This window comes from Nicotiana tabacum, chromosome 22 (genome assembly GCF_000715075.1).
Source record: "Nicotiana tabacum cultivar K326 chromosome 22, ASM71507v2, whole genome shotgun sequence".
NCBI classification, from domain to species: Eukaryota; Viridiplantae; Streptophyta; class Magnoliopsida; order Solanales; family Solanaceae; genus Nicotiana; species Nicotiana tabacum.
The window spans coordinates 80,664,506-80,691,636 of NC_134101.1; the positions used below are offsets into that span (position 1 = coordinate 80,664,506).

The 27,131-nt window shown below is 37.7% G+C and overlaps 1 protein-coding gene across 2 annotated transcripts; it reads left to right on the top strand.

The window, feature by feature from the left end:
• The first annotated feature begins 9,737 nt into the window (after nt 1-9,737).
• LOC107778280 (phytochrome-associated serine/threonine-protein phosphatase) lies at nt 9,738-17,455 on the top strand. Of its 2 annotated transcripts, none has more exons than XM_075243944.1 (10): nt 9,738-10,069; nt 12,904-13,050; nt 13,168-13,235; nt 13,826-13,883; nt 14,802-14,912; nt 14,999-15,049; nt 15,622-15,765; nt 15,839-15,934; nt 16,038-16,109; nt 17,049-17,455. In XM_075243944.1, exons 1-10 carry the CDS (start codon nt 9,989-9,991, stop codon nt 17,130-17,132), a joined length of 912 nt encoding a protein of 303 aa, XP_075100045.1. In that variant the 5' UTR covers nt 9,738-9,988; the 3' UTR covers nt 17,133-17,455. The 2 variants fall into 2 exon arrangements, with proteins under 2 accessions (XP_075100045.1, XP_075100044.1); XM_075243943.1 differs by lacking the exon at nt 13,826-13,883 and adding an exon at nt 13,976-14,033.
• Nucleotides 17,456-27,131: the final 9,676 nt, after the last annotated feature.

The following is a 27,131-nucleotide window of genomic DNA, read 5'->3' on the forward strand; positions in this document are numbered from 1 at the left end:
AGGCTACGACTCCTGCACCAGCTGCTATGCCAACCGCCCAACCAGCTCGGGGTGGGGCTCAGGCAGCCAGAGGTCACCCTAGAGGGGAAGGTCGATCAGGTGGCGGTCAGGCCCGATCCTATGCTATTCCTGCCAAGCCAGATGTTGTTGCTTCAAATGTAGTGATCAAAAGTATTGTCTCAATGTGCCATAGGGAAGCTTCTATATTATTTGACCCTAGTTCCACATATTTTTATGTTTCATCATATTTTGTACGTTATATAGATATGCCCCGTGAGTCCTTAGTTTTACCTGTTCATGTATCTATGCCGGTGGGCGATACTATTATTGTGGACCGTGTGTATCGGTCGTGTGTGGTAACTATTGGGGGACTGGAGACTAGAGTTGATCTCTTATTGCTTAATATGGTTGATTTCGATGTAATCTTGGGTATGGATTGGTTGTCTCCTCGTATTGATGATTTATTTGACCAGCTGACCAGCTTCAGGGAGCGAGGGTGTTCTCCAAAATTGATTTGAGATCTGGGTATCACCAGTTGAAAATCCAGGATTTGGATATTCTAAAGGCAGCATTCAGGACCCATTATGGTCACTGTGAATTTTTCGTGATGTCTTTTGGGCTAACCAATGCCCCAACATCATTTATGCATTTGATGAATAGTGTATTCCAGTCGTATCTTGATTTGTTTGTTGTAGTATTTATTGATGATATCCTGGTGTACTCGCGTAGCCAGGAGGAACATGCACACCATTTGAGTATTGTATTATAGAGGATGAGGGAGGAGAAACTTTATGCCAAGTTCTCCAAGTGTGAGCTTTGGCTTAGTTCGGTGGCATTCCTGGGACACATAGTGTTCAATGAAGGAATTAAGATGGATCCGAAGAAGATAGAGGCAGTTCAGAGTTGGCCCAGGCCATCTTCAGCTACTAAGATTCGTAGTTTTCTCGGCTTGGCCGGTTATTATCGTTGCTTTGTAGAGGTCTTCTCATCTATTACGGCGCCTATGACTAAATTGACCCCGAAAGGTGCTCCATTCAGGTGGTCGGATGAGTGTGAAGAGGGCTTTCAGAAGCTCAAGACCGCCTTGACCACAACTCCAATTCTAAATTTTTCTTCAGCTTCAGGCTCTTATACAGTGTATTGTGATGCTTATCCGATAGGTATTGGGTGTGTCTTAATGCGGGAGGGTAGAGTAATTGCTTATGCTTCGCGCCAGTTGAAGTCACATGAAAAGAACTACCTTGTGCATGATTTAGAATTGGCAGTCATTGTTCATGCATTAAAAATTTGGAGGCACTATCTCTACGGTGTGTCTTGTGAGGTATTTATAGATCATCGAAGCCTTCAGCACTTATTTAAACAGAAGGATTTAAATTAGAGGCAACGGAGATGCTTGGAGCTGCTAAAGGACTATGATATTACCCTTCTGTATCATCCCGGGAAGGCCAATGTGGTGGCCGACGCCTTGAGTAGAAAGGCTTGCATTCATTCCTATTGGTGAGAGGCCTCTTGCAGTTGATGTTCAGGCCTTGGCCAACCAGTTCGTGAGATTAGATGTTTCGGAGCCCAATCGGGTTCTAGCTTGTGTGGTTTCTCGATCTTCCTTATATGATCGCATCAGAGAGCGCCAGTATGAAAATCCCCATTTGCTTGTCCTGAAGGACATAGTTCAGTACGGTGATGCCAAAGATGTTACTATTGGAGATGATGGGATGTTGAGGATGCAAGGTCGGATTTGTGTGCCAAATGTAGATGTGCTGCATGAATTGATTCTTGAAGAAGCCCATAGTTAGCGGTTGGGTATGTAGCTTGGTGTTTAAATTGTCAACGGGTGAAGTACGAACATCAGAGACCGGGCGGATTGCTTTAGAGACTTGAAATTCCGGAATGAAAATGGGAGCGTATTACCATGGACTTCGTAGTTGAACTCTCATGGACTTTGAGGAAGTTTGATGTTGTTTGGGTAATTGTGGATAGGGTTGTGCATAATTTGGTAAATACCGAATTACCGTACCGAAACTGAAAATTTTAGTATTCGGTATTTTGGTATTCAGTATGGTATTTGGTTTAAATTTTAAAAATAATTTGGTATTAGGTATGGTATTTGGTATTTGAAAATAAAATACCGAAATACCGATACCGTACCGAAATATATATTATATTATATTACACAATACACATATTATTAATTATAACATAAATAAAAAATGTAAAATTTTATTTTTCTTTATTTTATAAGTTTATCAATTAACTCTATGCAAGTAATAAGACATTTCTAATGACCAAATTTATTCCTTTATGTATAATTTTCTCTCTCTGGATTGATATTTGCTCGTTTTGGACAAAACTTTTGTCAACAAACGCTTTTTAGTTTTGTACTTTTGAGTACTTTAATTAAAAATATTACAGTCTATGACTCTACGCACTAAATAGTATTCAAACCGAATAAACTGAAGTTACCGAACCGAATAAACCGAAACAGAAAGGAGAAAAACTGAATCATACCAAATCTAATTAGGTACGGTATTAGTATAGAATTTTAAGAAATCGAATACCGAAAATACAGAATCAAAATATTTAAATACCGTACCGTACCGACCAACGAACACCCCTAATTGTGGATGGGTTGACCAAGTTCGCGTATTTTTTCTAGTTGGGACTACTTACTCTTCGGAGCGGTTGGCTGAGATGTATATCCGCGAGATTGTTCGCCTTCACGGTGTGCCAATGTCCATCATTTCAGATTGGGGTACGCAGTTTACATCACAGTTATGGAGAGTAGTGCAGTAAGAATTAGGCACACAGGTAAAGTTGAGTACGGCATTTCACCCTCAGACGGACGGACAGTCCGAGCGCACTATTCAGATATTGGAAGATATGCTGTGTGCTTGTGTTATAGATTTTGGGCAGCAGCTGGTGTGATCGCTTCTGCGATGTCTTGGTCGTAGAAGCGACATTGCAGAAGTGAGGTCGAGCTCGCAGAAGCGGAATGGAAGGGAAAAGGCAGTGGTCGCAGGTGCGAAGAAATTCCTGAACCTGCGGAATCGCAGAAGAGAGAATAAAGACGCAGAAGTGGTTGGTCCACAGATGCACGATTGGTCATCACAGAAGCGCCTGCGCAGAAGCAAAAATGCTTCTGTATATGCGAGGTCTAAGCTGGGCAGTGTACTCCGCAGATGCGCATTTTGGCTTGAAAAAACGAGGCCGCAGATGCGCAAATATGTCCGCAGAAGCAGAAACTGGGCAGAACATAAATGGATCGAACTTGGTCATTTTGTCATTTTCATTTAGGATTTTTGGAGCTCGGTTCTTGGGATATTTTGAGGATTTTTCATCATGTAACACAAGGTAAGTAATTTCCCACTTGTTGTGAGCTTAATGTAAGGTTTATATGTGGATTTAAGGAGGAAAATTGTGGGATTTTGGTAGAATACCTAGAATTTATAATTTTAGATTTTGACCACGATTTTGGATATGGAATTAGGAATAAATCATATATTTGAGTTCGTGGTGTCATGAGTAAAGTTTATCTTCGAATATTTTTGGAATCCGGGTACGTGGGCCCGAGGATTAGCTTTATCGACTTTTTGAGCGGAGTTAGAAATTGTTTAAATTGATTAATTATGGGTATTGGAATATATTTTGATTGGGTTGCATATTGTTTGAATAGTTTTGGATCGACGGGCTTTGGTTTGAGGTGGTAAAGAGGCTTTGGAGCCGGTTATGGAACTTCGAAGCGAGGTAAGTCTCATGTCTAACCTTGTGAGGGGGAAACTACCCCCTAGGTGATATTTATTATTATGTGCAACTAGTTGTGGGTGCTACGTACGCTTGAGGTGACGAGAGTCTGTACGTAGCTACAACATGTTATGTCCGGGCAGACTTATAATCTTATCATGTAATATTTGAATTATTTGAACCCATTCTGCTGGCTTGATTAATTGAAGTTATAATTGAAATTGATTTAGAAGTAAATATATGTACACTTGCCAAGCCTTAACACTTCGAGTTGTAGGCGAGTTATTTGAGAAATGGTAAGAGTTATATTTTTTTTATGCTCATATGTTATATTGTAAAAACGTGTCCCGTAATTCGGTGACTTCCTCCCTTTTCTTGTGGAGCAGGCCGAACGCCTCGGCAGTATATAAATGCATCTATGGATCGTGCCACACATCCCTCGACAATGTACACGTAATTCTGGATCTGGCCGAACGACCTCAGCGGAATCGTGTGTTATATCGCTAGTAGTCTCAATGTTCACAAGACAAACCTTTCACTAATGTCCGGCATTTTATATGGTATTCCTTATTTATTTGAAAATGACACTTGACATTTTTCTGAGTTGTTAAGGTAGAATACAAGGTTTAGAAATTCATGCTTTAAAAGAAGTAATTGGAAGATTATGTAACTTACAGATTTATCCCATCATTGTTGTATGCTTCATATCAGCTCACGTTCTATTATATTATTTTATTGGACCTTTAGTAAGTGTTGATGTCGACCCCTTGTTACTACTTCTCTGGGATTAGGCTAGATACTTACTGGGTACGCGTTGATTTACGTACTCATGCTGCACTTCTGCACTAAATGTGCAAGATCTGACAGGTTCATTTGATGATCACCTTGGTGCGTAGGCACACCTATTGAGGAGACTTCATGTGAGTTGCATTCCAGGCTACGCACCGCAGTCCACCGAGTCTCCATTGTACTAATTATTTTATTTTGTCTTATTACATCCGGGACAATTGTTGTATTATTATTGTACTCTTTAGAAAAAATGCTCATGTACTTGTGACACCGGGTTTTGAGGGTTTCTACGGGTTGTTCGTTGATGTAGTTGTGTAAATATTATCACCTTCTTTGAAGTTTTTTGTTCCTTTTTTAAAATAAAAAAATTCCGTAGAGCTATTTTTTATTAATAAAAGTTTGAAAATTCTGTAGTTTTCATTGCTTCTTGAGATTGAGGACCGGAATGAATATATAATTTACGATTTTTTGAGATTTTTATTCTAATTTTTATTAGCTTCTAGTATTGCATCATAAAGTATTTTTAGCTTGTCATTTTGTTAGCTTAAATTATCATATGTTATTATATTTTTTACTTGCACAAGTTTAATTTTTCAGAGGTTTATTATAGTAAAAATAAAATTCACTATTAAAGGACCTTGAAGCTTGAAATGCATAAATTGGTTTGTTAAGGTTGTAGTTATTTCGATCCAATTATAACTAGGGTGGGTTTAAATATTGATTTGAGGTTTTGGCTAAAATTTGAGTTAATTAGATTATGTGACAACTGATATTATTTCAGTTTAATAATTAAATTAAAAAAATCTTTTTTACACCCTTTTCGTACAACTGTATACCCTGTTGGTATAGCTATATACTATACTGGTATCATATGTTAGTTGGAACATTTTTTGGTTGTATTAGCTACATGTAATTGGTACACTATTTGATTTTTCTTTAGTAATAGTAGAATAGTACAATATCTTGAATTTTTTAAAATTTCTTTTATGCATGTGTATTATGTAATCATTTTGATTTTTTCTTTATGTGTTTATTTTATATAATTGTATTATAGTACAATATCTTGAAATACATTATTATATTAATATGTAGTACACTATCTTTTGATTTTTTTTTTCTTTATGCATGTGTATTATGTAATAGTAGTATAGTCATATATAATTGTCTGGAATTAATTAGTAGAATTATATACCCTATTGGTATAGTTATATGTCATATTGTTATCATATGGTAGTTAGAACTTTTTTTTGGTTGTTTTAGCTGCATTTTTAAGTGAATTCTATTCTGATATGATTTATATGATCATGTTTTGCTGTGTTGGATTTTCTTGTACCTATGGACAAGATTTTATGTATTATGTAATAGTATTTATAGTTATATGCAGTTGTTGGAACGATCTCATACAATTATATACCTTATTAGTATAGTTATATACTATATTGGTATCATGTGCTAGTTGAATCCTTTTTTGGTTGTATTAGCTCCATTTAATTGGTACACTATTTGATTTTCTTTTAATAATAGTAATATAGTACAATATCTTGAAATACTTTATCATATTAATATGTGGTACACAATTTTTTTATTTTTCTATTTATGCATGTGTGTTATGTAATAGTAGTATAGTCATATAGTTGCCGGGAATTAACCAGTAAAACTGTATACCATGTTGGTATAGTTATATGCCATATTGGTATCATATGGTAGTTGGAGCATTTTTTTGGTTATTTTAGCTGTATTTTTTAGTGAATTCTATTCTACAATTATTTATGTGAACATGATTTGCAGTGCTGGATTTTTTTGTGCGATGGACATAGATTATATGTATTATGTAATAGTTTTTATAGTTATAGACAATTGTTGGAACGACCCCATATAACTATATGCCCTGTTAGTATAGTTATATACTATATTGGTATAGTTATAGGTCATATTGGTATCATATGGTAGTTGGAACATTTTTTTATTTATTTTAGCTGCATTTTTAAGAGAATTCTATTATGAAATTATTTATATGAACATGTTTTGCAGTGTTGGGATTTCCTTGTGCCGATAGACATAGATTACAAACCAAAGATAGATTGGATACCAACTGTAACGTCATTCGTAAGTTGAAAGAGAAGTTAACAACGAAGCAATTTCGGATGTTTAGGAAAATATGATTTGGATATTTTTTGGATCTGCCACAAGTCATTGTGCAGATTCGAGTTATAAACCATTTACTTACTAGGGAAGTACATCATGAGGTGAAAGATGAGATGCGATTTGTAGTGAGCGGTTCTAGGTTGCGTTTTGATTTGGGTGAATTTGCACTCGTTACTAAGATGAAATGTAAGGGTGATACAAGTATAGAGAGCCCATCAGAGAATAGGCTGATTTCAAAATATTTTGGGACTTCATGTGTGACATGGACCCAATTAGTAGATTGTTTTATGAAGAGGAAATGGGAGTCAGATGATGATGCAGTGAAGATAGTAGTTCTTTATTTTGTGAACACCTTCTTAACTTCTATAATGAAAACAACGATTATTTCACGGTCTTACATTGACTTGGTTGACTGCAGTGATTTTAATAAATATCCTTGGAGTCATGTTCCAACAAGTTTCAATATAAGCTTTCTTTTTATAGGCTCGGTAGCTCCCGTTGGCTTTGCAAATTTGGTTGTATGAATGCTGCCCAAGTTTGGATGGTCGCTTTGCTGATCATATTGGAAACAAACTTCCACGAATTCTGAATTGAGTATTCAAAGATCATATACGGAATGAGCAAGTTACTTTGTGAATATTTAGCTTGCAATGTGAGCATGTAATTTTCTCATACTTTTATTGTATCCTTTAATATTTTGGTACAGTAGTATAGTCGCAGATAGTTGTAACAATATCCTAGAGCAATCATATACTCTGTTGGTATATATGTATACCATATTGGTATCATATGGTACTAAAAATATTTTTTGCTACTTATACTTTTATTGCATTTTCCAATATTTTATTATCATTTCTTTCTAACTAGTATATATGGTGATTTGGTGGCTGAAGATTGTATTTTCTTGCTCCATAACTGATTGTGTTATTGCTAATGGTAGAGTGTGTACTAATATTTGTAGGGAAGGAGATCAAGGTTTGCATGGCAATAACATGTTGATTCTTAGAATCTGAGTATGTAATTTATGGTGCTCAGCAGCAGTCAGTATGATATTCAGAGAATTAGATCAAGTGACAACTGATATTATTTCAGTTTAATAATTGAATTTTAAAAAATGAGAAAAAAGACAAAAAGGTATATTATACTAGTTATATTTAAAAAAAAAGGTGAACAAATATTTACTATATCGGTTATCTTTTCTTATTGTATAAAAAAGAAGAAGAATAAAAAATAGTAAAAACAATAAATGAAATTAGATTAGGAAGAGAAAAAGAATATAAAAAAGGAGTTAAATAAAATTAGAAAGGAACAAGAAATAAAAAAACAAACAAAAGCAAAACAAAAGGAGCCAAAATTGAGTGTGAAATTAAATTATGATAAAAATAATAATAATATGATTTGGACCAAAATAAATAAACAAAAAAAGGAAAAAAAGAGAGAAGAAAACGAGAAAAAAGAAAAAGAGAAAAGAAGGAAAAAAAAAGAAACTGAGAAATAAAAAAGAAAAGGAGAAAAAAGAGTAAGCTACCCCCAAAAGCTACAATAGATAGGAAAGGTAATTAGTTTGATGGGTAAAAAAATAAATGGGTAGGTAAGAGTAAATAGTTCTATTTTGTGGGTAATTATGTCGTTCACCCTATTATCATATCGAATATATATTCATCATATTAATAGTCCTCGTTTGCACACAAAATAATGTAATTAGCACACATCAACTTTTTTAATAGTGTTTAGGCACTTTGAAATTTTTCGGGGTACTACAAAAAATGTATTACATATTTGATTAAATTTTATTTAATTAAATTATTAATATTTAGTACTTTGAAGTTAAACCATATTTTTGGATATTAAGTCTTTTTTGTAGTAACTCCAAACATTTAATTAAGAATTTACAATCGAATAAGCTTTACTTATATAATTTTTTTTTACTTGAATTGATAAAGTAACTATAACCCTTAATCTAATTCATACGCAAAGAAGAAAACTGAAAATTCAAATTCGATCCCTATGATCAAGATCTAATGATCTGAATTGATACCAATACGAAATGTGCCTCGTTAATAAAATTGACCTTAACTTACTGATACCTCCGAAAATTTGTTGGTGAAATTTTTTATTGAAATAAAAATACAAAGGCCGACATTGTTAAAGCAAGGATCTGGTCTTTGTTATGATGCTATTACAGGATATCATCCGATAACTATCAGTTTGGTGTAGGCATTTTAAGTTTAATAGGGATATATCCAAGTTTTGTAAGAGTATCGAACATTAAGAATCTATAGCTATTTTAATAGTACAATTTATTGCTGCTCGCTGATGTCGTTTATTATTGAACTATATGTATGGTGGTGGTGGGAGAGAATAAGTACTAGCTTATGACGTGTTTGCAACGAATACATATATATGTGAATTTACTAATTTTTTTAATAAATATTAAATTTTAAACTCATAATTTTAAAAATATAATAAATTCAATAGTAACAATTTTAAGGTTACACTCATTAAATTAAAATTTTGGGTAATTTAGTTTATAGGGATCGACTTTTGGCAATATGCTTCGACACGGTTCATGTACTCCAGGTTTACCGATTAAGTCTAATAATAAGGCATCAAGGAAATTTCATGGGGCAAGAATTCTTCCTATATAAAATTAGCTAAATAGGATAGGTCATTATTTCCTTTATAAAATTAGCTAAATAGGATAGGTTAATATTAATAACTCTTGCACCTTTTCTTTAATTTTTTATTCTTATAGAGCATTTTTATTAAAGTTTATGTTATTTCTTAACCACAAGTACAATAACAACAACAATAACCCAGTATAATTCACTAGTGGAGTTTGAGAAGGTAGTTTGTATGCAAACCTTATCTCTACCCTATCCTAGGATAGAAAAGCTATTTTCGATATAACCTTGGCTCCAATTCGCCAATGTACTCTCGGGTCTTTGGGTGTTTGGGTTGACTCGAACTCACAAATTATTTGGAGCGAAGGGAAGGGTGGTTAACACCGCAGCAACACTGGCACTCGTGGGGAATGAAAGGGCAAAATAGTCCCATCAATTTTTGGCCGAAATAGTACGTAAAGTCTCACTTCGCCAGGGTTTCAAAATTCATTGCATCTGAAGAAATCAGCTCCCCTGTTTTCTTCGTTGGGTTTTGCAGGTTCTGATTGAGCCACGATTCCTCCGGCCTCGTTTAATCGCGAACATCAGCTGAGTCAATCGACATTACATTCCAGAAATATCTGTACATTTACACAGCAAAGACACCTAATTGCAAGTACGAAGGGCAGAGCAGTAGATTTAGAAGAGGGACGATGGATTTGGACCAGTGGATACCGAAGGTTAAAGAGGGACAGCATCTGGCTGAGGACGAGCTTCAGCTCCTCTGTGAATACGTATGTTTTGTAATATTCATTTTTTTCTTATATAAAACTATCACATCTAGCAACTACTTTCCAGTATTGGAATGGAATTAGTCCGAATAGAGCTCAATATATGTAGAAGATTCATATAGTTGACATGTTGATTAATTGATTGATTGACACATGTTTAACAAGTTGTGTAATGATTAGGGTTTTTATCCTAGTAAGAATAAAAGTTATGTCGATCTAGCCATTTGATTCATTACTCGAAGCTAAAACAGTAAGTTTTTGTTGGGATTTAGCTTGTAGATATCGTTGATTTGTTATTTTTGTTAGGTTTGTCTGGAAAGGGGAAAAGTTAATGGAGATAATAGTTTATTTTACTGTGCTTTGCGTCTTATTCTTTGCTCGTTTCAATCCCATTTTTCTTGAGGAAGCTAATGATACTTTTTAAGGTGTACCCCTATTGGTTTTGTGGAGCTGGAACTTGATTAATGAGTGTTGTTCCTGGTCTGGGGAACTTTTCATTTAAATGCTATTCAGAAGAGTATCTAACAGCTGCTCTTATGTCTTGTATGCCCCTCTAATGATTTAGAGCCCGGTTGGGATAGCTGTATTAAAGTAACTTTTAAGCACTTAATGCTGCAAAGCACATTTTAAGTGCTGGAGCTAAAGTGCTGAAATTGAAAATGAGCAGTTGATGTGTTTGGTAATGAGTGAACACTTTTTATGTTAAAATGATTGAAATGCCCTTAAAGTTAGTAATACTAAAAAGGAGCTTGTTATCACACCATTTACCTCCAATATATTTGTTTTTGCTGAAGGTATATAGCCTAAATGTTCATGACCTTCACTCCTCTGTTATAATTGTCGTACAGTTTTTGTCGCTGAGATGTTCTCCAGTTCGAATTGTGTTGGAACATACTGAATCAGTCTATTAACAATTAATTGAACATTATTAGTTCATAGCAAGGTTTTTGTTTTTCTGTTGAGATTGTGATTGGCGCGGGGTTTTCTGGGAAGCGTCACAGATGAAGGAAAAGAAAGAGAGTGAAATTAGGGCTTTTGGTGTAGTGGAGTGTATTTTGGGGATTATAAGCAAATGTAAGGGATAACAGAGTAAAATACTCCGTCAAACCGAGAGGGCTTTTCAGCTGAAAAGCAATAACTTGGAGGTGCCCAACTTATTACTTTTGGCTTAAAAGCCTTTGGTTTAAAATCACTTTTGATGTTCATCAGACACCAAAATAACTCAAAGGTGCTTAAAGCTCTTATGTTTACCATGTAAGGGGTTCCTATTTGTTTCCCCCACTAATTTTAAAAGAGCAAAGCTTCATTAACCTTGTAAGAGACTAAGAGTTGGTAAAGATTCTTGGTAAAAACTTCATTTTGGCTTGACATTGCCCATCTTTTGCATACTTCAGGGAATTTAATCAAATTCAGGTGTTCATAAACGTGGGTGGTTAATAATAGTGGTAAAGGTGGTATTCAGAAGGAAAAACTTTCACAGACACAAATATGTGTACAAAATATGCCAGAAAATGTGCTTTTAAAGCATAAACTTGTAATAGAAATCCATTATGACTCACCATAACATTGGCTTATGGCTGAGCTCTCACCTCTTCTTTCTTATTTTTTAAAAGGTTACCAACAAAACAAAGAAATCACTTTCATGAAAATAATTTAATGTACTAGAAATAGTCTAAACTCTATTAATCATATAAAAAGCGTAGGTAGGGCATAGCATGTAATATAGAGCAATATTGAATAGGACAGCTCGGTGAGTGAAAATAATCGGCTATGAAGGATAAAAATATGACTGCAGGGAGGACAAAGCAAGAAAAAAAAAAGAATAAGAGGAGAAATTAATTATAGCAAATTACCATCTTTATTGTGCCTTCCGCCTTTTGTCTTTTTCCTCAGCTAGATTATGGCATATAGCTTATAAATTTTGGTTTCGCACAAGTATGGGTTGTATCTCTTCGTTTCAAGTAGTTGCTGCTGACAAAGATTATTGCAACCTGAGATGTTTAAATATCATAGCTATTAGTAAAGATTCGTAGCCCCTAGTCATGCTTCCATGTCATCCATTAGCCTAAATTAACATAATGTGGGAATGCTTGTTCATCCTCCCACATATAATTTGAGCTTATGACTATTGGGTTCAACACTGGCCTGGCCAAGACAAGAGCTGTGCTGAAGATTTACAGATCAATAGAGTGCTTCTGAGATTGGAGGATGTGGAAATATAGGGGAGTGATTTGCTTTTATTTTTTTTGTGGATGTTTTGCAAGTTTGAGTCTTTATTGAATTTGATTATGTGGTTTTATTCATGAAGGTAAGTTTCTTCTTACAACATGTCATGATTGTCTTATCTAAATCGTTTGACTTCTTGTGTTAATTATCAGTCCAACATTAAACGAGCTTGTTTTTTGGGTATGCGTGATAGAGAGTCAAAAAATAAGAGGATGACAGATTACACAAAGAAGTGGAGTTGTCTGTTTTGGATATGCGTGATAGAGAGTCAAAAATAAAAAGTAAAAGGATGACTATCTGAAGTATGGTGCATTACACCAAAAAGTGAAGTTCTAAATTGCTTTTTCTATAGACATTGTTGAGAGAAGTGTTTTATTGCATGTGAATAAGATGCTCCTGGTGCATTAGTTTGGTATCTTCTTCCTCGACACCAGTCACATTGGTGATTATTATAGGAGTTATCGATTGTAGTAGGCGGATATTATGGTTCATCTTTTCAGCATTCGATCAATAATGTTTACTGGCTTGCATTTCAGCATCACATTTAATTTCATTTGAGAGCATACTATGATGCTTCATTTGTGTCTTAAACATGTGGCACTTTTTCACAGGTTAAGGATATCCTGATTGAGGAATCAAATGTGCAGCCTGTTAATAGTCCAGTTACCGTCTGTGGGGACATACATGGCCAGTTTCATGATCTAATGAAACTTTTCCACACTGGAGGTCACGTGCCAGAGACAAATTACATCTTTATGGTAAACTTCATTGTTTATTCCTATCGCAGAGATGGACTTTATGGATTATCTTGTCAAAAACTTATGCCACGACTCTAGTTCAATCATTCTGTTGTAAAATCTCTCATCTTTGGGCAGGGAGATTTTGTTGATCGTGGATACAATAGTCTCGAAGTTTTCACGATTTTGTTGCTCCTTAAAGCAAGGTATGATATGAAAATGTGAATAGAAATCTGTTTATCAGTGTCTACTTCTTAAAAAGGGTTTTATTTCTTGTCCAAAAGTACATTGGTTGCCAGTTTCTTTGGCAGCCGTCAATAAGTTATTTACATGCACATCATATTCCCTTAAAAAGCTCAATTTGATTAAAAAAGACAAGATTCTGTTGCTGTATCAGAATGAAGCATTGGCTTGTCATAATTGCTAATTGCCTTGTGAACTTCGTGATAAGGACAAATATACTTTAATAACCATTGTGTTTAACTTTTCGATTGGATTACCATGAGTAACTTTTTGCTAAATCAATTTTGATGCTCTTGGGATTTAGGAAGCATTGGGCTTCCATAATATTTCATGCTTTTGCTTATATTTTATGATGGTTCCCCTTCTGTCTTTCCACCATACCTAATATTGTCACCTCCTGCTACAATTCCCTCATATTATCTTCTCCGCTTCAGTTGAACAAATGTGGATTTCGTACGTTAGTGGTAGTTTTTTATTTTCCTGCTAGTCTGTTGAAAGATGGTAGAGAATTGATTCTTGTTTGTTTATTTTTTGTGGTTTTCTTTGCTCCCAGATATCCTGCCAACATTACTCTTTTACGTGGGAATCACGAGAGCAGGCAACTAACTCAGGTAGTAAATGTTATGCTTAAATTCATAAATAATAGCTACTTAGGAAGCTTGTGTGGTCGATGTTTATTTTTTGTGGTTTTCTTTGCTCCCAGATATCCTGCCAACATTACTCTTTTACGTGGGAATCACGAGAGCAGGCAACTAACTCAGGTAGTAAATGTTATGCTTAAATTCATAAATAATAGCTACTTAGGAAGCTTGTGTGGTCGATGCAAGTATCATAGTGGGATTCTTTAATTTACCAATTAGTTTGAAGAGACTTGCCTTCCCCCCCCCCCCCAAAATCCCCAAAAAAAAAAAAAAAAAAAATTATACTTTTCCTTCTTGATGAAGCAATTGGTCTGTCATTGTGATGTTTTAACAATAATGTGCGAATCTAAAGCTGACAATTATGGCTCCCAGGCTTTTGCTATGTTCTTCTAATGATTACTTGTCACTGCATTGTGTGCTCATTGTAGTATACTGAAATTTAGCCTTGAGATATCAGTAAGGTGACTCATGATGACTGTGTTGCAAAGAGCTAACTGTAGTAGCATTTGAGCTTGGTGCAGCTAATGTCGATGTATTCGGAAGGGAGCTTACTTTATAAGTTTGCTCCTATAGAGTAAAAAGATTTCTCCCATCTCGTCCTTTCAGCTATTTGTCTGATTAAAGGGGGCTTCAAGTGGATTATAACTATTTGCATGGATAGCGTTTTGAATATATAACCTGAGTTCTGATTCGTAGCCTATTTATTATTTTTATTGCTGTTGCTGCTGCTCTTATTTTCTGTTGATACCTATGGCTTTGTTTCGTTCACACTTTGATTTCTTTGAAGATTTGCTCCTTATAGGAAGGATCTATGCCTCTTATGTAAAGGAAGAGTGCCTCCTAGACATGGTATTTTCTGATCTATATATTGTACCTGTTTTTTAATAGGTTTATGGATTCTACGATGAATGCCAAAGGAAGTATGGAAATGCGAATGCTTGGCGGTATTGCACTGATGTATTTGACTATCTCACTCTCTCGGCAATTATAGATGGAACAGTATGTTCTGGTACTCTTCACAAGACAGTAATTGCTTGCCATTTTTTTTTTACATCCTATCAATGCGTCCGTTTCTTGTGTTGCAGGTACTATGTGTCCATGGTGGACTTTCTCCTGATGTTAGAACTATTGATCAGGTTGGTTACTTGAATGTTGATGCGTTTAGGGTTTTACCATAACAGGTGTCGCATTCTGTAAGTGTACAGATGTGATAAATCTTCACTTGATGACAAAGAAATCGAGAAACTATTCTGCCTCTGAATCTGGCTCAGATCCCTCTCATATATGTGAGAAAAAAATGTGAACAAAGACAAAAAAATGCTGAAAGTCTGGCAAGTTCAGATCATCAGTCTGTGTGTCAACTTCAATATCCGACAATTCAACTGCATAACAACCGTTTATATGCGATTCGAGATTCTATGACTTTCATCTTAGTCTTTTACCAATGTGGTACTCAAGTATTCCCTTTTTTACTGCAAGGAAATCCTTGTTTACTTGTCGACAGGATTATTAGCTTCTATTCTTATCTGTTCTATCCTCATATTGTTTTTCAATTATATTACCTTTAGCTTGAAGTCACTATTTGGATCACAGAGAGCTGATGCTGCTTCTCAGTTTATCCACCGAGTTTCAAAGGTTGAAACAACGGATTTCTCGGTTACCAAAAAAGGAAGAGCTAATGTTGCTTCTTTTTGTTTATGACATACAGATCAGGGTCATTGAACGCAATTGTGAAATTCCTCACGAAGGGCCTTTTTGCGATCTTATGTGGAGTGACCCTGAAGATATTGAAACATGGGCAGTAAGTCCTCGAGGAGCAGGTTGGCTGTTTGGATCCAGGGTTACCTCTGAGGTATGTGGGGTTAAAGATGTTAGCTATTGCTGTAATTCATCTTCTAACTATACGGTCATGCCATGTTTTGCAGTTTAATCACATCAATAAGTTAGATCTAGTTTGCCGGGCTCATCAACTTGTCCAGGAGGGTCTGAAGTACATGTTCCAGGATAAAGGACTCGTTACAGTGAGTACCAAATAACATATTTTTTCTTGCGTGTTGAGCAGGACATTCATTAAAACGTGGACGAGTATATATTTAGTGTCACTGTTTCTTTTGTATTATGAAGGTTTGGTCTGCTCCCAATTACTGTTACCGCTGTGGAAATGTTGCTTCAATATTGAGCTTCAATGAGAATATGGTACGGTTGCTCTCTTTTTCATGCTTATTCAACTTCTAGTTAGCCTTTTCTGAAATAAAGGGATTACCTAGCAAGGCCCTTGATTGTATATTTTGGTGGTCATTGTACTTCCAAGGTTAATACCTATTTAATTTATGATGTTAATTGATCTTGCACAATCCTACTTAATCAAAATGGTGTGTAGTGGTATACAAGTATAGTTTGTGCTACAATAGGTTAAATTGAAGTTTGCCTATCATATCACAGAAGTGCATTCATCTCTAGGACATCATCGCTAATTTTGTATCTTATGAGAAACTTATAAATGGAAGGTAGCAAGAAATTGTTAAGTCACGATTGAGACCCTCTAAAGCAGCACGCAATGATTTAGGGGAAGTATCACCTTTCCAGTATAAAAGGTAGGGAAATTTGATGTGAGATACTGATGTTGACCATTTCTTCTGTAGCTCCTTGTGGAACTGCTTTGTTGCAGTCGCTTGGTGAATTGAATTAGATGTAGAATTTTTTTATAAGATTGGCCTATACTATGCACTACAAATAGAGACAGACTAATCACTGGAACAATGCTTGCATACACTTCATAGAAGAGTTGATGGTCTATATTCAATGAGCAAGGTATTGGGATACAGAGAAAATTTTCTAGTGCTGAGCAGGGAGTGGAACTGCATAGTTGTATCGGGATAGCTATGAGGTTGGGAAAGGTGAAGAAAATATGGAGTGTTTTAGGCAGCTGTGCAGAGCCTTCTCCCTGACACTTGTTCTATTTTGGAACTTGTAGTGTTAGCTTTGCATTTCTTTGTATCTGTTTGGTATTTATGTCCTTTATAATGTGTTTCATTTCCCTCCCCTTTTCCGGTGACATTTTTAATATGGAATTTTAGCTCACTTGCTGTGTTTCATAGAGTCTTTCTTGTTCTTACTTTGGTTATGTTTTATCAGGAGAGAGAGGTGAAGTTCTTCACTGAAACTGAAGAAAACAACCAGATGAGAGGACCCAGGACAGGAGTACCTTATTTCTTATGAGGGGGTACTTGCCTTCTTGATTGACATTATTTCTGCACTCAGTGCTGTCCCTTATTAGAGGGAAATTGAAGCGGTAACCGTCTACTTGGAGGGAACCTAATTGCTGTGTGGGATGCTGCTCTCACGCGATGACGATACACATCCTAGCTTGCTGGGTTGATCCTGCTTTTGAATAGTTTGTGCTATGTATCTAGGACGGCCTTTAATGTTTCCCCCTGTTCCATAATTATTCTTACCTGTGTCATATATTGAATTCTACCTCAAATCAGATTACAAGATCTTAGAGTTCTTTTTGCAATGCTAGAGAATTTTCTTTTCCTGTCAGTCTTAAGTTGAATGGGTCCATTTACATGCAAAAGGTTAAAGCTGATTATTAGGAGTTAGTGCACTTTAGGGCTAATAAATCTGATGTTTTATCAAGTTGTGAAGCATGGTAGTTGCAGCAGCTTAGGATTTCAAGAATCAAGAGATAGATTGTTGCTTCCCAGATGGGGCTTAGTTTTTTCCACTAGATATATTAACAGCTTGCAGCTTCAGTGTATCAAATTCCTTGTAGTTGCTGTTTGTGCAGCAAATTTTCACCATTGTTTAACATCGTAATTACTGTTGGTCATAATATTTCGAATGCTCCTTATTTCCAACTTCATCCTCAGAAGCAAGGAGACCATAAGAAATTTCTTGTTTCATTGATATGAATTTACCATGTAACAGTACGAGTAAGAGTTTAGGTGCTTATTTCTTGCTGGTTTGAGTAAACTTTTGCCTTTCCCGTTGGTTGTCATGTGCGTTTTTTTCTTTTAACCTTCTCTATTTGCCTTTGATATGATGATGCTGAAATACTGTAAACTAGCAAGACCGCCTTAACTGGGGAAACGGAATTTAAATAAAGAACTAGACGTAGCAGTTCGTTATAACTAGGTATATATATATGTACACTGGTCAAAGTTTTATCGTGTACAAGTAGAATTCCCTACAAAATAGTTGCATATTGAGGACATACCTGGGATATCACATAGTATAGTGACTGTGTCGCGTGGGTGAGTTGCGACGAATTTTGGTGGGTTAAACGGATTGAGCCAATAAGTGTTTCCTAACTTATCAGTCCAAAAGTTTAGTTGGGTTGATAATTGATATGCATTGTGTTAAAGATGAATTTTTTTCTATTCAAATTGTAATATGTTATGTTTATCCTTTTTCTCAAACGTGACGAAACTTGTCCAACTTGACCTATTAATAATTTAACACTTTTAACGTTTTCTCCTTTGTTGGCTGTGATGTTCTATACTAAAATAGGATTATGTTTTCAATCAATGACGGCAAGTAACTGATGAATATGATTTTTAGAGCGAGTAGAGTGTATTTAAGTTTAAGCCTCTAAACAGATATTCGTTCTCTAGAAAGACTGTTGAAAAATTGTTGGAATTAGATCTGGTTCAATGGTAAAAATTTAGCTACACCGAATGCTGACATTAGATTATATTAACTATTAGATTATATTAACTATCATGGTTAAGTGATTTAGTAAAATAAATATGCAATAATTAACTATGATGTATAGGGTAAAATCGGTTCATATTAAATGCTGGAATGACAGAATGACACGTGGAATCGGGGGGGACAGACGGAAGGTGAAGCGAGTGGAAACCAAGACCGAGGACAATAGCTTCGGTTGACACCGGGTAGATCCCGAAGGAAACATTATCCACGAGAGCAAACGAATATTTATCACCAGATGACATTCAATGAAGAATATTCCTCAGTATTAAATACGCAACCGTTACAGAGAATTTTGGCATTCATGACCTGCCGTTACATATTCATCAATGACCTTCAATATTGTCATTTAAGAGGGGCTTGATCCTAGAACCTTGTTCCCTAGGTATATCTATAAATAGTGGCTTCAACAACCATTGTAGGAGACGAACAATTCTGACGAACTTATACTACACACTATTCCGAGCAAAATAATACTTTATTTTCTGTCTAACGTTATTCTTATTGCTGCCTTCGGAAGCCTTGCTCCCGGAACCAAACTATCTGCTATTTAATCTCGATTTCAACGCTAAATCTTGTATTTTATTTAATTTATTTATCATTTTTGGGATCAAATCGATTCGTTTGTCTATAAACCACGCTATAAATTTAACTGTACCGTTTTACGGGTAAATAGCTTGGCGCCCACCGTGGGGCTTAGACAACTGCGTAATGACGAGCGCAAAACACCACTTAAATTATGCTCGCTAGTCAAAGATAGTATAGTATAATATCGTATCAACAGGGATTGGAGTTAAATAGTATTATCGTAGTTTCTAGTTTCTAGTTAAATTCTTAAGCGACCGGGCTAAGAATAATTACGGTCGTAACCGGGATAACGCAGAGCCCTCGAAGGCAGTGGAAGACCCTCCCCGACTAACCATCAATATGATTTTTTGGGGGAACTAGATCAACGGTGTAACCTTTTCGGCAACAAAAAAGACAAAGGTATCAATGACTCATAGCTATCGCTGGCATGTGGGCCAGGCCCGGACCTAAGTGAGCTTCGTGGGCTGGTCCTAAGTGGGCTCGATCCCAACTTAAACAGGTTTCGCGGGCCCGGACTTTGCGGGCTTTTTGTAGGAATCAGCCCGGGACTGGGCCCACAAACTAATGGTCCCGGTCTAAGTGGGTTGGTCCTGGGCCCAAGTGGGCCTAAGTGAGCCCAACAGATACTTTTTATTTTTTAAAAGTTTTTATAAAAGTTAGAAAAAAATGGTAATAAAAATATCTAAGGCAATTCCTTGTAAATTATATTATAGAATTATGACCTAAATTTTTTAATTCAAATTTAAAGACAAAAATATTATAAAGCGATATTCAAAGCAATGCGTTATAATTTTATTATAACATTAAACAAATATGGCAATATCTTTCTTAGTCTTCCTCCCCCCTATGGAACGAGCACAACAAGATGCTAATACCACCATTAAGAAGAAAAAGAAACTAATCAAGATGTGCCAAAATACAAGTTACATATTAATTTTTGTTCATACAAGTTACATGGTATCTCTTACAAATTTCATAAATCCTTCAAGGTCCGGAGGAATTTCCGTTGGTGGTGGCGGAAAGAAGCTTGGTCATCACCGCTTTCGGGCGAAGCAGCATCCTCTGCAAGTTCAGCTAGCATTTCTTCGTAAGCTTCGTCTACCTCTGGTTGTGATTCAGCAAGTCCAAAATTTCTTCTTTCCGAACGGATCCAATCTCAGAAAAGTACTAATTTTTCCAAGCTCTCCCTCATAGACGCTCTATAATCACCGAGTTGAAGTCTTGCTTGACTGAAAGCACTCTCTGATGCCACTGTTGAAGCTTGAATAGTTAAAATGTCTCGGGCCATCCTTGAAAGAATCAGAAAGTATTTTTCTTTGTCCTTCCACATTTCAAAATATTAAAGGAGCTGTCGAGATTCACTTCCTTAATTCCCTGTGACAAATAAACTTCAAGCTCATTTAGTTATGAAAAATCACTAGTACTAGAACCTTGAGAACCCCTGAACCCCGCCCAAGCACTAAAGGCTCTGAAAAGTCGCCGAGGACGATATCACCTTCACAGAAGAGGACGTTGATGGACTTTTACTGCCGCACAATGATGCCCTAGTAATTTCTCTTAAAGTTTTAGATTTCAAGATTAAACGTGTTTTGTTTGACCTAGGAAGTTCAGCCAACATCATTCAATGGAGAGTGCTAGAACAATCCAAGCTAACCGGAAGCATCATTCCGGCAATAAAATTCCTCACTGGGTTAAACTTAGCAAGTGTGACAACCCGAGGGTAGATCTTGCTGCCCACGAACGCCGAAAGGGTCATAAAGACTACCTTATTTGAAGTAGTAGACGGCGACATGTGCTACAACATAATTCTTGGCAGAACATGGCTACACAGGATAAAGGTCGTACCATCAACATATCACCAACTTCTGAAATTCCCAACTCCAAAGGGAATCAAACAAATAAGAGGAGATCAACCAGTGGCAAAGGAGATGAATGCGGTCTCGGTTTCCAGCAGTAAAGGGAAGGAACACGCGGCATAGAAATTACAGAAACCGACGCTCGCTCCTGAACCAAACGAAGACGACAAAGGGGAAGAGCCATCGAAATCCTCCCAGGTACCAAAGTATTTCGAGGTATCAGAAGAAACGGACGTGACCAAGTCCATGATGGAAGAGTCCGAACAAGTGGCATTGTTCGAGAAGTTTCTAGAGAGGAAGTTTCACTTGGGGACAGGACTAAACCCCGAGCTCAGGCCAGGATTTATTGAATTTCTTAAAACTAACGTTGATTGTTTTGCATGTTCACACGCGGATATGACATGTATCCCGCTAGAGGTGGCCATGCACAAGCTAAGCCTAGACCCAAGCATCCCATCGGTAAGGCAAAAGAAGAGCCCAATTGTCGAGGTAAGAAACATGATTGTTAAAGAAGAGGTAACTCGATTGCTCGACATCGGTTCAATCTGAGAGGTAAAGTATCCCGACTGACTAGCTAACATAGTAGTGGTTCCGAAAAAGAATAATAAATTCCGTATGTGTGTAGATTATAAGGATTTGAATAAGGTGTGCCCAAAGGACTCATTCCCATTGCCAAATATTGATCAAATGATTGATGCAACAGCCGGACACGAGTTGATGAGTTTCCTCGATACCTATTACGGGTACAACCAAATTAAGATGAACCCGAAGGATCAGGAAAAAACTTAGTTTATAATAAACTTTGGCACATGTTGCTACAATGTGATGCCCTTCGAGCTTAAAAATGCCGGAAACCACTTATCAGAGGCTTGTGAACAAGATGTTCGAAAAGCAAATAGGGAAAACAATGGAAGTGTCCATAGATGATATGATGGTTAAGCCTTTGAATGCAAGTGACCATTTGAAACACCTCCAGGAAACCTTCAATATCCTAAGAAAGCATAACATGAAGCTCAACCCCGAAAAGTGTGCGTTTGGAGTTAGCTCCGATAAATCTTTGGGTTTTCTGGTGTCACAAAGGGGGATCGAAGTCAATCTCCATAATATTAAAGCCATTGAGGACATTCCAAAGACTGACAAATGTGAAAGAAGTCCAAAGACTAACCGGAAGACTGGCCGCTCTAAGTAGGTTCATTTCTCGGTCTTCAAAAAAATGTCATCACTTCTTCTCACTTTTGAAGAAAAAGAACAACTTCGAATGGACTCCAGAATGCCAACAGGCTCTAAAAGACCTGAAACGGTATCTGTCAATCCCTCCGTTACTATTAAAACTGGAAGAAGGAGAATAGTTGCTAATATACTTAGCGGTCTCGAAGGTAGCGGTAAGTGTCGTTCTAGTCCGGGAGGATGAAGGTACGCAATCTCCTATCAATTATGTTAGCAAAATTTTATCGGAAGCGAAAACGCGTTATCCGCACCTCGAAAAACTGGCCTTAGCTCTCGTAGTTGCCGCTCGAAAGCTTAGGGCTTATTTTCAGTGTCACCCGATAGCCGTGGTGACAACTTTTCCCTTGCAGAATGTCCTTCACAAACCTGAGTTGTCAGGCCGATTGGCCAAATGGACAGTTGAAATTAGTGAATTTGATATTAAATATAAGCATAGAACTACGATCAAATCACAAGTTTTGGCCTACTTCGTGGCCGAGTTTAGTCCCGGGCTACTGCACTTGGTCACAGAAGAAGCAGTGATGGTGTCGTAAGTGACATCAGAGTTTGGACCTTGTTCACGGACGGAGCTTCCAACGTGAAAGGGTCCGGGCTCAGGTGGTCTTATCTCGCCCTCGAGAGAGATCCTGAGGCAGGCTATAAAAACTGTTCCCTTGACTAACAATGAAGCCGAGTATGAGGCTTTGATTACAGGACTTGAACTGGCCCGGGGGCTGGACTTCGAAGTCATTGAAATTAAATGCGATTCCCAACTAGTAGTGAATCAAGTATATGGAACCTTCAACACCGAGGAGTGACACATGCAACAATATATGGTTAAAGTTCAAACTTTGCTCGAACAGTTCAGGGAATGGTCGATCACCCACATCCCAAGAGAAGAAAATGCAGAAGGAGATGCACTAGCCAATTTACGATCGTCCACGAAAATAAAGCGATCAGATTCCGGTACGGTTGTACAGCTCATGCACTCGGTACTAGATGTGGACGATTATTATGAAGTAAATACAACCAACCTATTATGGGACTAGAGGAATGATATCATTGATTACCTTGAGCACGGCAAGCTGCCCGAGACCCGAAGGTGTCTCGGGCACTCCGCACCCAAGCAGCTCGTTATAGCTTCTGGGGAGGACAATTATACAGAAGGTCGTTCCAAGGCCCGTTGGCCCGATGTTTAGGAGCCTCCGAGGCTAATTACGTCATGAGAGAGGTTCATGAGGAATTTGCGAGAATCATTCAGGTGCAGGTTCGTTGGTCCTAAAATTAGTCAAGGTCGCATACTACTGGCCTCGGATGGAACAGGACGTGAAGGCATTCGTTCAGAAATGCGACAAGTGTTAATATATGCACCATTGGTACACCAACCGGTAGAACTGTTGCATTCATTACCATCACCATGGCCATTCATGAATGAAATGGGGGATGGATATAGTTGGACCATTGCCGACGGCTCCCGGGAAGGTAAGATTTCTTATAATTCTAATCGATTACTTCACTAAATGTGTTGAAGAAGGTTCTTACCAGAATATTGGTGAGCGCGAAGTGGTCGATTTCCTGTGAAAAAACATAATTTGCTGGTTTGGAATACCCAAAGAGATTGCATGCGACAATGGGCCACAGTTCATAAGCTCCAAGGTCACGAAATTTCTTAAAGACCTAAAAATCAAAAGAATCACATCTTCATCATACCATCCGAGCGCAAATGGACATGCAAAATTAACCAACAAGGTGATTATTCAAAACCTCAAAAAGAGGTTGGAAGCAGCCAAAGGCAAATGGCCAGAAGAGTTACCGGGATTGTTGTGGTCATACCGGACGATGGCCAAATCGAGCACGAGAGAAACACCTTTCTCTCTCATATACAGTACAGAAGCTCTGATCCCGGTGGAAGTAGGAGAACCAACCCTTCGGTACTTCTGGGCGGAGAATAAATAAACAACGAAGCATTGCCGCTCAAATTAGATTTGCTTGACGAATGCAGGGACTTGGCACACATAAGAATGGTTTTGAGAAAAGCGATTCAAAACACCCGGGAGCTCAACGCAGGAAAGCTGGGTCCGACGTGGGAAGGCTTCTATCGAGTTTCAGCTGTCACCGGGAAAGGATCATATGAACTAGAGAACCAAGACGAAGTCAAAATGTCAAGAAACTCGAATGTGACTCACCTCAAAAGGTATTATTGCTAATGAGCACCGCTTGTACTGAAAGTATGTGCTGAACTCTTTTTCCCTTCGCCCAGTTTTTGTCCCAATTAGGTTTTTCTGACAAGGTTTTTAATGAGGCAGCAACGGAAAACTTCATCAGTAGAGATAAGACCTTTAAATGACAAGGCATGGAAACAATAAACCACTATGGGATGGTTAGATAGTCTTTCGCTCGATGGCAAATTCCTAACAGGAAGCAAAACTTGCCATCGGACCAAAGGCTATTCAACCGTTTGCGAGTGCTCTTTCCTACAAGCCACTTAAGGGTGGTTAGATAATCTTTTGCTCGATAGAAAAGTTCCTAACGGGAAACGAAGCATGCTATCGAACGAAAGATTATCCAACCATTCACTAGAGGAATCCTCAAAGGAGCAAGACTTCCAGTGTTCCAATTTGCATTCTTTGCACTCGAACACTAGGGGGAATAGTATGAGAATACGACAACCTGATTGCCACAAAAAGTAGGACTACGAGAACCGGGAACAAAAATATCTCATCGGAACCGGGGAAGAAACAAGTTGTACAAATTAGCCACACGAAATAGCAATTTCTTTTCTTTCAGAAAATGAATGCTTATGTACTTTTGCATATAGAAGGAATAAAATAAAGTTCTTTTATCTTATTTCTTGTCCAAACGATGAATTTATTTTATCATTTGAAAGTTAACTAATTACTTCAAATGCTAGTGCCGGAATGAACAAGAGACGTCCTCTTCAAGAGCACCGTAAACATAAGAGGGCTCTCTCTTATGAAACCTTCATAGTAAAGGGTTGGTTCCAGAAGAGTTTATGCCCGGAACCCAAATGTTACCAGGGAAAATACACCCCAAGCCTTGCCTAATTTGATGCACAAAGAATAAACTTGCGCAATGCTTAAACGAAAAGCACTTTTATTTATTAAACGTACCAAGCAGCACAAATACAAAAATACAAAAGGAAAACAACAAAGGAAAAGAAAGCAAAAAGCTAAAGTATGTCGCCACCAGAACTCAGATGAAGAGAAACATCTATGCCCCTGGGAGAAGTTGGCGGATCTGCCGCAGGCTCAAGACCTTGGCCTTCATTGTTATTCTCTTCAAGTCCTCCTCGGTTCTTGAGAACTCAGAACCGAAACTAGAAGAATCAAATGCATCAGGCTGAGCCGGGAGGCATTCTCGAGCGGTTAACTCCAACTCTCGGGCCTTAGCGATCTCATCGTCAATATCAATGATGCTCGCTTTGGCCTCTTCCAATGTTTTCCTCCTCATATGATACTTAGAATGTGTTTTTTCGATGAAGATGGAATCCTCTCAACGCTGAAGTTTTGATTTAAGCAGATCAACCTCGATCAAAAGGCCATCCTACTCGGATCGCGTGGCGCTTAGGCTAACATCGAGATCATGGATAGTGGGTATATGAACCTTATTAAGTTCCATGATCCTATTATACCTATCATCCATCTGGGCACGCTTCTCCTAGGCAGGAGCAGCCTCTTCAGCTTTGGAGTTCAAGGCTGCCTCCAAGTTATTCACTCTCTCAATAGAGGCAGATTCGTGCTCGGCAGCAGCGAGCACAACATCTTGGACCTCAGCCCATTTAGCCTTAGCTTCTTGAAAATGTACATTTAGCTGAGAGGCTTCTTGGCTGAGGGCCATCACTTCTTGCTAACTTTGTTGCAACCGAGCTTCTAACTCACTCGCCTCAGCAGCTTTTGCTTCCAGCACCGGGAGGCGAGCAGTAATTTGGTCAGTTTTGGCCAACAACTGATCCGGCTTGGATTTGATTCCTTTTTTTATCGAGGATTAATATTTGAAGGCCCTCGGAAGCAAGGAAGTTGGCTTGTGAAGCAAATACCAAAGTTAGAAACCTTATCATGACAAATCAAGGAAAAAACAAGCAATAAAAGAGCAAGTTCGGTATCGATACCGCATTATGCATGGCATTATTTAACAAATACTCTCCCGAAAGAGAGTGTATTTTTTTCTTATCTTTCTCTGAAGCCAACGGCTTTAGATAATTGGCAAGTTCCACCGGTGGGGGATGGCACTCAATAGACATCGAGAGAGAGACACTCCTTCTCCCTTGGGGATCTGCAAAAGGGGCGAATATTTATGCCCCAAATTCCAGTGGTCAAGGGACTGGGGAGGAGGGACATCCTCCTCTCGGGCGTCTGTGGCCGGTTGGGGAGATGTAGCAGTTGCTGGTGATGAAGGTATGGCCGGCGTGGAAGGAGATGAAGCTGATGGTGTTGCAGGTTGAGAAACAGCTGCGGTAGAGGCAGTGTTGTTTATGGGTTGCTCACTAACCAAAGGCGGAAGAGGTCCGGTATTCACCCTCATAGTATCGGGAGCATCGAATGAGACCTAAAAAGGAGAATTAGCATTCTACGCTAAGTCAAATTTTCCCTAGATCTCGGGCATCGTCCACGGTTGGGGTTCTAAGCTTTTCATACTGAGCATTATGTTGAGCTAATGAAGATCGTTGTCTCCTTTGAAGGGAAGTCTCTTCATCACTGGCTTCCCCATCATCATCAATAACCATAGTGGTTGTGGTTGGCTCGGGCACAATTTTCTTCACTTTCTTATTTTACCCTCGACCGAGGAAGAACGCCGCCTTTTTGGCTGCTTGTTCTCCGGTCAGGGACTCCGAGAG

What these genes read in the sequence shown, in the direction of transcription:
- LOC107778280 (XM_075243944.1), top strand. Translation starts at nt 9,989, where the DNA reads ATGGATTTGGACCAGTGGATACCGAAGGTTAAAGAGGGACAGCATCTG. An exon ending in AGACAAATTACATCTTTATG is followed by an intron (nt 13,051 to 13,167) that starts GTAAACTTCATT and finishes ATCTTTGGGCAG; the next exon opens with GGAGATTTTGTTGATCGTGG. An exon ending in TGAGCTTCAATGAGAATATG is followed by an intron (nt 16,110 to 17,048) that starts GTACGGTTGCTC and finishes ATGTTTTATCAG; the next exon opens with GAGAGAGAGGTGAAGTTCTT.